Raw genomic sequence first — 12442 nt, 5'->3', positions numbered from 1 at the left:
ATGAAAATACACCATCTCCATGCACACAGTTATTTTGCTAAACTAAATAAACCAATAAATAACCAATAAAATAGTTCAGCCACTACAGAGAACAGTATAGAGGTTCTTTAGAGAAACTAAAAGTAGAGTTACTATATGATCCTGCAAGCCTACTCCTGGGCATATATCCAGAGAAAAAATTAATTTGAAAAGATTCATGCACCTTAATAGTCACTGAAGCACTAATTACAATATCCAAGACATAGAAGCAGCTTAAATTTCCATCAACAGAGTAAAGGATAAAAGAGTCAGACATGAGTGAGGTGACTTAGCACAACACAACACAGTATATATATGCAATGGAATTACTAAGCCATAAAGATAGTGAAATAATATCATTTGCAGAATCATGGATGGACAGATGATCATATTAAGTGAAGTAAGTCAGACAGAAATGACAAACATAATGCGACCTATATATGGACTCTAGAAAGTGATACAAATTAACTTTTTACCAAAAAAAAAATAAAAATAAACTCACAAACTTATAAAACAAGCTTATGATTAGCAAAGGGGATAACAGGGGTAGGGGAGAGAGATAAATTGAGTCTGGGATTAACATACACCCCACGGGCTTCCCTTCTGGTTCATCTGGTAAAGAATTTGCCTGCAATGTGGGAGACCTGGTTTCAGGCCCTGGGTTGGGAAGACCCCCTGGAGAAGGGAAAGGCTACCCACTGGCCTGGAGAATTCCATGAACTGTATAGTCCATGGGGTCGCAAAGAGTCAGACACAACTGAGTGACTTTCACTTTCAAGACTATATGTAAAATTGTAAAGAACAGCAACCTATTGTATAGCACAGGGAATTATACTCAGCATCTTATAATAACCTATAATGGAAAATAATCTGAATAAGATATATGTTTATATAAATAAACATACATATAAAACTGAATCACTTTGCTCTACTTGAAACTAACATTGTAAATTAATTATATGTTCATTTAAAAAAAGAATCAGTTTGTAATTTTAACATTAAACATTTTTCTTATTCACAGAAAAAAATGTTAACTAATAATGGAAAATATAGCATTTGTTTGTTGTTTCTTTTAGATTTCAGATGTCCAAACAATGAAGATCAACCAAACAGTCCTGGAAGAGTTCATTCTTGTTGGTTTCTCTGTTTACCCACATGCTCAGACAGTCCTCTTTGTGGTTTTCTTTTGCCTCTACCTTCTCACCCTCACAGGTAACCTGACCATCATGAGTCTGACTTGGGTGGACAGTCGTCTCCACACACCCATGTACTTCTTCCTTAGTGCACTCTCTTTCTCTGAGACCTGCTACACATTGACTATCATCCCCAAGACGTTGGCAGATCTCCTCATCAAGTATAGAAGCATTTCAGTCATAGGTTGTGGCTTGCAAATGGGTGCCTTCTTGGGACTTGGTGGCACTAACTGTCTCATTCTCACTTTGATGGGGTATGATCGCTTCTTGGCCATCTGCAACCCTCTCAGATATCCGTTGCTTATGACCAATATGGTGTGTGGAAAATTTGTGGTCTCTGCTTGGGTTGCTGGCTTCTTTATTTCTGCGACAGAGACTGGGATGATATTCAGGGGCTCTTTCTGCAGTCCTAACCTTATCAAACACTTCTTCTGTCATATGAGGGCTGTTGTGAGGCTGTCCTGTCTAGACAGTGAACTCACAGAATTCATTGTAACAGCAATCTCAGTGTCAGGCTTGATAGGCACCTTCCTGATTATCATACTCACTTATGTGTTCATTCTCTCTACTGTTCTCAAGGATCCCTTCAGCTGAGGGCAAGCAGAAGGCATTTTCTACCTGTGCTTCCCACCTCACAGTGGTCATCATCCACTTTGGTTTTGCATCTATTGTTTATCTGAAGCCAGAAGCATCAGGGGGAGATGACACACTCATAGCAATCCCCTACACTGTCATCACTCCTTTCCTCAGCCCTCTCATTTTCAGTCTCAGGAATAAGGACATGAAGAGTGCTTTCAGAAAGGTACTTGGAAAAACAAATTCCTTGAATAAATAATCTTGGTTTATTGCTGCATGATTGATTATTCCTAGATATCAGTAAGGGATTTACCCTATGATATCTGAGAAACCTATACCATTTGCCTTTTTCCAGGGGTTGGCATATGGAGATCAAGTGACTGAGTTTAGGACCCAAGCATTTACTTATCTTGTTAAGGAAGTTGTCTATCTCTTTCATTCTGTATTTTCTACATCTACTATTACTCAACTCTACTTTTACTAGTACTATCAGTTCTCTACTTCTACTTAGATATCAGTCTCTGAAGATACTAGGCTTCTACCAATCAACCTCTGGGTTTATTGCACCTTTGATGAAATTGGATAAGAAAGATTGTGGAAGAAGAAAAAAAACACCACGAGTGACCACTCTATTCAGAAATGTTTAAAGATATCTAGAAGTGTAAAGATTGAATAATTTATATAGGCAATATTGTGAGGCACTGAATTGAGTCTCCAAGGAGATAAACCACTTTAATAGGAGGTTCACTATGTAGCAATCATCATCTCTTTATTTGTGCGTGTCTGGATTGACATCTATATTTGTTAAGTACCATATCATACTGATTATTAAAAATTTTTAATAATGCTGTTTATGATGGTTTTCCTTAATGACTTTCAGATGTTAGCTTCTGAATTCACAGGATATGTTGGAACAATGATTCAAATAAGTAAACAGGACAGTAGTGCCTACTTGTTTCATAACTGGGGGAATCTATGTTGACAGCTGGAAATAACCTCTATTTTCTTTAAGATGAAGGCACTAAACAGCAAATGTTTGAAAAACTCTCATGGTATTGATGAGTGTGACTTTAAAAAGTGTTTTGGAATAATTTTTACAGATCTCTTATATGTAATAAAGGAAACTAGGTAAACACAGCATCAAATCTTTATACTACCTAAAAGAAAATAAGAAATACTGTGGAGGTTATATATCACAGAAAATTAGCAAGTGAGCTTATGGAAAATTCCAGCATACAAGCCTGGGGACATTTCTGAATCCTTTTTCAGTTCTGCTACTAACCAAATTCATGTCCTCTCATGAAGGTTATAACCACTGTACTTATGGTTTGTATATATAAAATATACACGAAATCTGGAGTAATTTCCAACCTAGATTATTTATGGAGATCATGTAAAGATAGGTAAGATAATGGATGAAAATGATTATGTAATTACAATGAGTAGCTTACCTCTTACCATGACTCTCCTTTCTTCGCTGGGACCATTTTTGTAACACATGTGCAGGCAGAACATTTACCCCTCCTTCATCTGTGATCACTGCTTCAGTGATGAAAGTGTTCCACCCCTGAGAACTGCTTAGTCAATCCAGAGAAGTTATACATCTTGGACATAAATACTAACAATATGCTCACTCATAGTGAGTATAGAAGATAAAATGTTGTCTAGACTCAAGTTCCTGACTTGAATTTGGGCCAGTTAACCTACATTACATCTGATATGGCAGGGATTGCTAGGTGCTACTTAACATAGATTGTTAAGCTAGAAAAAGCCAATCTGATTAAATAGAATCTAGAAACACCTATATGGTTAGAAGTCAAGAAACACACTTATAAATAAACAATGAATCAAAATAAGAAATCCCATGGCTAATAGAAAAGAAGATTTGAACTGTAGGAATTAAAAATATTACAGGATAAAGCTTTTGGATATATCTTTTCAGTGTTTGGATGAAATATGTAGTGTTCAAAATACATATTAGAAAAGTATATAGAAAGCATAGAAAGCAAATTTGTAAGATAAACATTTATGTCAATAATTTAGTAAAGGAATAGCTAAACACAGAAAGATTGTGAAGAAAAAATAATTATAAGAGCAGAGATTAAATAAACATTAGTATGTGATTGTTGTCTAATCACTAACTTGTGTCTGACTTTTGTAACCCCATGAACTGTAGCCCGCTAGATGCCTCTGTCCATGAGATTTCCCAGGCAAGACTACTGAAGTGGGTTGCCATTTCCTTTTCCAGGGTATCTTCCTGACCCATGGATCAAATCCATGTCTCCTGAACTGTTTTTACTGCTGAGCCTTCAGGGAAGCCACCAGTGGTTCAAAAAAGTCAGAGGTTGGAGTATTGAAAATCTTGGTAAATTATGTTTTTCTTTGACGAGATTGACTAGGGAATAAAGACAGATGACACAAATAAACAACCATGTGAATGGAAATGGGGTTGTTTCTCAGGTCATAGAGACATTAAAGATGAGTGAATACTGTTAATAATTTCATGAATATAAATATGAGGATTTACATAAAGTTGGAAAATTCTATAAGATATAACATAAGACATGCTAAAACAAACTCAAAAGTGAAACATTTAATTGTCAAGAAATTGAATTTTAATTATATTTCATGTTGCAAAGTCTGAGTCCTTTAGTTTCAATTTTTTCTAAATTATTTTACTAATAAAAATTTTAATGGAAAGAAGCTAGATACTTACTCCTGTCAATGAGAAATATAATATGGAACCAATGAAGGAATAAAGTAGGAAATCAGTGGCTTCTGTTTTCTACCAAAATGGGAAAGATGTTCATTTTTTCTCTTTATGTGTAATGAAAACTTCAAGGAACAAATACAATTTGTTCTCTCAGGAAATGCACATTCTTCTGTGGAGAGACAGACAATTATGATATTATATAGATTAAGGTTTTCATAGATCTATGGGCACACTCAGGAGGCAATAGACACACAAAACATTGCTGAAAGTTTCAGTCATATTGGTGTTCAATGTCCCCAGATAAGGCTATTCTTCCTGTGATATCAGCCTCATCTAAGAAGCTCTCTAAACAGAGGGAGGAGACAGCCAGGAGGAGTCCTCCTTGGATCAGAACAAATTTCAAAAACTGATTTCAGAAATTATTCCTTCAAAAGAGCGTGCACTTTGTTTTAGACATCTGTGGAACAATTAATATTCTAGGGCAGGATTGAAAACACTAGAGCAACTGGCAGGCTAATAGTTGCATGTGGTCAGAAAAAGGACATTCAAAATAAGGCCTATTAAATGACTGCCATTCCAGGGTTAATGTGGACATAACCATGACTCTGCTCATGATTAGCAGTATCAAGAGACCTAACACTCTAGTATAGTAATGGAGGATAGAGTTCATTAAAGTATTCAATCCAATCACTAACCAAACATAAAAGCAAACAATAAACAAACAAACAAAAAGGCCCCCAGTGTGTGTGTGTGTGTGTGTGTGTGAGAGAGAGAGAGAGAGAGAGAGAGAGAATGGGGAGGACAAATAACCAGAAGTTTCTACAGTATATCATCTAAAATGTCTAGTTTCAACAGAAACAAAGATGAGACATGCAAAGAAACATGGTTCAGTTCAGTTCAGTCGCTCAGCCATGTCTGACACTTTGCCACCCCATGGACAGCAGCAGGCCAGGCTTCCCTGTCATCACCAAAAACATGGAGATATTACCAACTACCAGAAAAAAATATTAGGCAACAGAAGCTGCCTTGTCAATGTGACTAGATTCTGTATTTAAAAGACAAAAACTTTACTTAAAAAACTAAAAATAGAGTTACCATATGATCCAGCAATCCCACTCCTGGGCATATATCCAGATAAAAATTCTAATTTGAAAAGATATATACGTACTCCCCAATGTTCTTTGCCACAGTGTTTACAAAACCAGGGCATGGAAGCAACCTAAATGTTCACTGACAGTTAAATGCATAAAGAAGTGGAGGAAAATCCTCAGCCACAGAAAAAGAATGAAACAATGCCATTTGCAGCAATATGGATGGACCTAGAGATTATGATATTAAGTGAAGTAAATCAGACTGAATAAGACAAGTATCATATGATATCACTTAAATGTGGAATTTAAAATATAATTCGAATGATCTTTTTTACAAAACAAAAACGGGTTCACAGACAAAGAAAACAAACTCACAAAATGACAGTTATCAAGGGGTATGGGGGAGGGATAAATTAGGAGTGTGGGATTAATAGATATAAACTACTATATATAAAATGATAAACAACAAGTTCCTACTGTATAGTACTGGGAACTATATTCAATATCTTGCAACAACCCATAGTGGAAAACTATATGAAAAAGAAAAAAATATATCTCTGACATATATACATGTCAGCTAAAATAAGCATATATCTGAATAACTTTATACCAGGATCTAACACAACATTGTAAATCAACTATATTTTAATAAAAAAGACAAAAATTCAAAGTAATTGCTAAAAATATTTCAGATATCTAAAATTAATGATTTAAGAAATAAAGGAAGCTATTATGAAATCATAAATACAGAATATGAATAAAGAAGATAAATTTTTAAAAAGAACTAAATGAAATGCTGAACTTGAAAATTACAGTAACTGAAATTTTTTAAAAATCAGCTTTGGACTCAGCAATGATAACCTTAACTTGAAGATAGTGGAACCAATTCTCCCACCTGTGACTTGTATAACCTTGTGAAATTTAACTGTCTTGCTAGCCCCGCTAATCATGAGCTGCTTGTCATTACACTTTTATGAAAGAGCAGTATACTGTTTCATTTAAGTCACTTTAATTTTGGGGTCTTGGTAGTAAGGTTGCAGCTACATTGTATTGTTAAGATAATTAAATGATATATTTATAAAATTTTTCATAATGTGTCCAGTATATTATAAATGCTCAGTAAAAGATAATTAGACATAATTTTCTTCATCTCTAGGGAAAAGTACAGAAGTGTCTCTTTCTGTTTAATTTCTCATCTCCCTCCCCTTTCTGAAACCATCTAGTCTTTCTCCCTCAACACTGTACTCTTGTGATTCTTTTCTTGGCCAGCATTTGGTCTCTTCTTTCTTTGGTCCACCAATGGCTATTTCTCAAGCTTTTCCTGTTCATATTCCTCTGTTTTGGTAGATTATGTTTCTCAGGCAAAATCTATCAAATCTGCACTCATTATATTTATTAATTTTTATGACTACAAGGTTCATCATTTGAAGACATACATAAGACCCAGGCCAACACTTCTAAATTTCTGTTGCATATGTCTGCCTCTTCTTTGAGCTTAATGTGTCAAGACTGATCTTGTTATTGATTTTCTCATGATAAACAACCTTCTATGTTTTCTAAGATCTAGCATCTCCTCACAACTTTAGGCTAAAAATGAAAACAGAACCACAATTCTCCTACTCCTTATGGCATCATCTAATTTTTTAAGGTACAGTTGCTTGTAATCCTATTATTTTTTCAGTGACAACAAATCTTATTGCAGAGAGAATACTTCTTCTCCATGGCATCTTCTCTGACCTTTGATCCAGTTCCTCTATCTTGTCTATTCAATGTTTGGGTCTTCAGCTCACTACAGTGCAATCCCCTTTTCATCTGTACTATCTTCTCTCCTCCATCAAAATATTAATCCTTGTAAGAAGAAACTATTACTCATAATTTTCTGATTTTGCCCACTTTAAACACAGTGAGCCTTCCTAATACACAACCCAAAAGCTGAGAATATGCTTTATTTGGTGAGCTTTCTGAGGATAATAGCCAGGTTTACAGCTTTTCAGATAGTTTTTAGATACTGTTCTGAAGAGGTAAGGGAGGAACCAGTATATGTAGAAGTTTTGCTGGAAAAAAAATGTAGCTGAGTTTCATCCATCTCATTAGAACTGATTCAAATGAATTCTTTTTAATGGCTGAGTAATATTCCATGGTGTATATGTACCACAGCTTCCTTATCCATTCGTCTGCTGATGGGCATCTAGGTTGCTTCCATGTCCTGGCTATTATAAACAGTGCTGCGATGAACATTGGGGTGCACGTGTCTCTTTCAGATCCGGTTTCCTCGGTGTGTATGCCCAGAAGTGGGATTGCTGGGTCATATGGCAGTTCTATTTCCAGCTTTTTAAGAAATCTCCACACTGTTTTCCATAGAGGCTGTACTAGTTTCCATTCCCACCACAAAAACCACTACAATATTGTAAAGTAATTAGCCTCCAACTAATAAAAAATAATAAATTAAAAAAATGTAGCTGAAAGATCAAAAGATTCCTGCTAATCACAAAGAAACCCCAGACATCTGAAATCAATTTTAATGGGTTTCTGTAAATGGGAAGATGTAAAAGCCTGAGATTAATGAAATCATTCCTTTGGTATTCATATTAACTATCAAAGGCCAGTATCCTGAATGTATTCATTTTGAATTCCCCTCAAAGTGTACCACTTGTGGGGTGGGATACAGTTGTTCATGACTTGATGGTTTGAAGGCAAGAAATATTCCTTATTTACTAAAAAGGCAGACAATATTTTTTGTTCACACCAGGAATGGACTCTGTGACTAGAGGGACAAAGCGTGTTTATGACGAGGAGAAGAGCAAATTGAATGATCATTAGGGATACAGTTTATTCCACTCTTCAGCAACACAAAACTAAGGGAGTAGCAGGAAAGCTTGGTTGTGTGCAGAACACAGACTCTGAAGTTTTAAATCCCCAGAGACTCCCAGAAGACAAGTCACATATTAAACAAACCCCTGTAACTAATGAGAGCAAATTACAAAGTTAAGTGAGAAAGTTCTTTTCCTCTCTTTGATGAAGAAGAGAGAAATCCCTGAGGGTCTCTCAACCAGAAGCAAACCTCTAGAGCTGAGGAACTTCAAACACATGCTTAGCAGATCAAGTGTTAGAAGGAAAGGCTCTAAGCCATTGTAATTCAGTGAGTGTTGGGAGCTGATCATAGCACATGTGGCCTAACTTCATACCTCATGTCAGAAGCTCTGGAAACATAGAAAGCTGAGGGGCATGGTCAGAACCGCTTTCCTAACTTGCAAGGTGGGGAAATTTGAAACCAGAATGTACAGGAACTTTCCAAGTGTCGCTCAACTAGCAATGATAAAGTTAAAAATCTGGAGTCTTTGACCAATGATGTTCATAGTAAGTTGATCTTTGCCTTTTTTGAGTTATGAACAAAGTATTTTTCCAACAATGTGAAGACTATCATATAAGAATATAACTGATATTGAATTGGGTTTGGAGCCCTGAAAAAATACACAAGGTAGGAAACTATTCTTGATATGGTTTGACTGTTTTCTTCATGATTAATTCATTGCACTTTCTTCAAATTTACTATTTCTCTTTGACTTTAAATAGATGTGTATTGTCAGTGGATCCATATTCCAAACTAAATTTGAGACAGTTTGATTTAGCAATAACTTCAGAGAGAACAGAGGGTAGGGTGAGGTAGAATACCCTCATCCCCTTTAGGAACACAAACACCCAGAATACGCCAAAAGTAGAAGGCGTTTCTGATATTCCTGTTCTACTGAGGATGATTCTCCAAGTAGTTGTTTACAACACAGTTGGGTAAAGACTGGATAAGGAAGGGGCTGCTTTGAATTTGAATCTCTGATTCTTTTCATTTTCAAAATTCTTCTGAATTTAACTGTGTCTGTGAAAACAAATTTTGGGGGGCTGTCCTGGAAGGAATATGGCTTACTGTGTGAAACCAGGCTGTTCTGCAAGTAGTGAGTTAGAAAAAGCTTGGGTTTACACCATGGAGCTATTAAAACAACTTCTTTTTCTGCCAATATATTTTCCCTTTGGGGAAACTAGGTAATTTTAGTTTACAAACCATAAAACTTCCCTTGTTATAGAGTTATTGTAAATAGCTCTGAGAATTTAAGGATCTCAGCTTATAAATGGCTCTACAGGTAGAAGGAATTCTTAATGACTTAGAGATAAACAGAAGGACATGGTCATCACTTTTCTTTAAGATTTCAGGTCCTAACCAATTTCTCCAAGAAGAGATAATGACATTGGGATTCTCTTATAGTTGTAAGTCATTGTCCAAATACAGTCCCCAAATAGCTAGGAAGTTAGCTATCAACCTTAGGTAGATAGACAACATTATACATAGAAAGTTTCTGAGTCAGACAGTGACTCTGTCTATTAATTACTTGATAGTTTTTTTTCAGGGTTTAGAGTCAAATCCAAAGCTTCATCACCAAATTCATCTGAATTTCCTTCATCTGGACATGAATTAATATATTTTCTGTCCTGTTAGTATTATGGGCCAGTAAAATCATTAATAAGGGCAACAAGAAAGAGCCATAATAAGTAATGAGTATTTGTTTACAGAAACAAATAGCATATTGGAAAAAACATCACCTACATACACATGGTGAGTTGCCAAACCAAATGATCTATCAGAAATTGTAAACTTGAACTTCTCTCATGGTTCAGTGGTTGGGACTCCACCTGCCAAAGCAGGAGACATGGTTTGATACCTGGTCCAGGAAGATTCCACATGCCACAGGGCAAATAAATCCATGTGCCACAACTACTGAACATATGGCCTAGGTCCTGTGTGCCACAACAAGACAAGCCACCACAATGAGAAGTCCACGCATGCAAATAGAGAGTAGGCCCTGTTCGCCGCAACTAAAAAATCCCATGCACAACAATGAAGACCAACACAGACCAACATAAATAAATAAATAAAATGATTTTTAAAAAAGAAATTGTAAATTTCACTATTTATCTATTGAAACCAACATTTCAAAGAATAATGGAAAAGTTAATATTTATTTGTCTTTCATATTGCAGAAAATTCAACAATGAAGATCAATCAGACAATCCTGAAAGAGTTCATTCTTGTTGGCTTTTCTGTTTACCCACATGCACAGACAGTCCTCTTTGTGGTTTTCTTTTGCCTCTACCTTCTCACCCTCACAGGTAACCTGACCATCATGAGTCTAACTTGGGTGGACAGTCGTCTCCACACACCCATGTACTTCTTCCTTAGTGCACTCTCTTTCTCTGAGACCTGCTACACACTAACCATTATCCCCAGGATGCTGGTGGATCTCCTGGCCAAGAAAAGAAGCATTTCGATTATAGGTTGTGGCTTGCAGATGTATTTCTTCTTGGGACTTGGTGGCACTCACTGTCTCATTCTCACTTTGATGGGGTACGATCGCTTCTTGGCCATCTGCAACCCTCTCAGATATCCTTTGCTTATGACCAATATGGTGTGTGGGAAACTTGTGGTCTCTGCTTGGGCTGCTGGCTTCTTTATTTCTGTGACAGAGATTGCATTGATATTCAGGGGCTCTTTCTGCAGTCCCAACCTTATCAAACACTTCTTCTGTCATATGAGGGCTGTTGTGAGGCTATCCTGTCTAGACAGTGAACTCACAGAATTCATTGTAACAGCAATCTCAGTGTCAGGCTTGATGGGCACCTTTCTGCTCATTATCCTCACTTACATTTTCATTCTCTCCACTGTTCTCAAGATCCCTTCGGCTGAGGGCAAGCAGAAGGCCTTTTCTACCTGTGCCTCCCACCTCACAGTGGTCATCATCCACTTTGGTTTTGCATCTATTGTTTATCTGAAGCCAGAAGCATCAGGGGGAGATGACACAGTGATCGCAGTTCCTTACACTGTCATCACTCCTTTCCTCAGCCCTCTCATTTTTAGCCTCAGGAATAAGGACATGAAGAACGCTTTCAGAAAGGTCCTTGGAAAGACACATTTCTTGAATAAGAAATCTTGGATTACTGATGCATGACTGGATGTTCTCATAAGTCAGTGAGGCATTTACCCTGTGACATGTGAAGTCTGTACCATTTACCTTTCTCCAGAGGTTGGCATATGGGGATCAAGTGACTGAATCTGGGATCTACGCCTTGACAAGCACTTACTTAGCCTGAAAGAAAGGAGTTCAGTGACTTCTATTCCCTGTCCCTGCAGATTTTAGGCTTCTATCAATGAATCTCTGGGTGCACTTCAGTTTTGATGCAGTCGGGAAAGCAAGATCATGGAAAGAAAAAAGCAAAACCTTTGACCACTTCACTAAGAAATGCATTTAGAGAGCTAGAGATGTAAAAGTTGAAGAATTTTTCTAGGTAATGTGATAAGAAACTGATTTGTTCCTTCAGGATATAAACCATTTCTGATATGAGATATAGTATGTATAAATCTTCAAGTATGTGTAAATATATATATATATATATATTTGTTAAGTTCCATGCCATACTGACTAATAGTGATTTCTAATAACTTTGTTCATGATCGTGTATTTCTAAAGATGGAATTAGATACTAGATTCTGACTACACAGGATGTTTTGGAACAATGATTCAAATAATTAATTGGACAGTAATCTACATGTTATAAGTCTATGGGAACCTATTTAAGGCTGAATATAAACTCTAATTTCTTTATGATGAGGGCATTAAACAGCTAACCTTAAAAAAGACACCTCAATATTGAGTGGTTTAACAATAATAAAAGCATTTTTGAATAATTTTGGCATACTATAGCTAATGAAGGCAATTTATTTTACCTAGAGGAAAGTAAATATTGTATAGGTTATATATCACAGAGAGGTTTCTAGTAATCTTAGTGAAATTCCCAACATACAAGCT

At 36.3% G+C, this 12442-nt stretch overlaps 1 protein-coding gene and 1 pseudogene across 1 annotated transcript; both read left to right on the top strand.

Moving 5' to 3' along the window:
• The first annotated feature begins 1061 nt into the window (after window positions 1–1061).
• On the top strand, window positions 1062–2046 carry LOC110145472 (olfactory receptor 10X1-like; annotated as a pseudogene).
• Window positions 2047–10618: 8572 nt separating this feature from the next.
• Window positions 10619–11584, top strand: LOC110145476 (olfactory receptor 10X1-like). The gene has a single exon (XM_020905815.2). It carries the CDS (start codon window positions 10631–10633, stop codon window positions 11582–11584), a length of 954 nt encoding a protein of 317 aa, XP_020761474.2. The 5' UTR covers window positions 10619–10630.
• Window positions 11585–12442: the final 858 nt, after the last annotated feature.

The sequence above is a fragment of the Odocoileus virginianus genome, chromosome 5 (assembly GCF_023699985.2).
Source record: "Odocoileus virginianus isolate 20LAN1187 ecotype Illinois chromosome 5, Ovbor_1.2, whole genome shotgun sequence".
NCBI lineage: Eukaryota > Metazoa > Chordata > Mammalia > Artiodactyla > Cervidae > Odocoileus > Odocoileus virginianus.
This window is presented reverse-complemented; position numbering and strand designations above follow the sequence as displayed.

What these genes read in the sequence shown, in the direction of transcription:
- LOC110145476 (XM_020905815.2), top strand. Translation starts at nt 10,631, where the DNA reads ATGAAGATCAATCAGACAATCCTGAAAGAGTTCATTCTTGTTGGCTTT.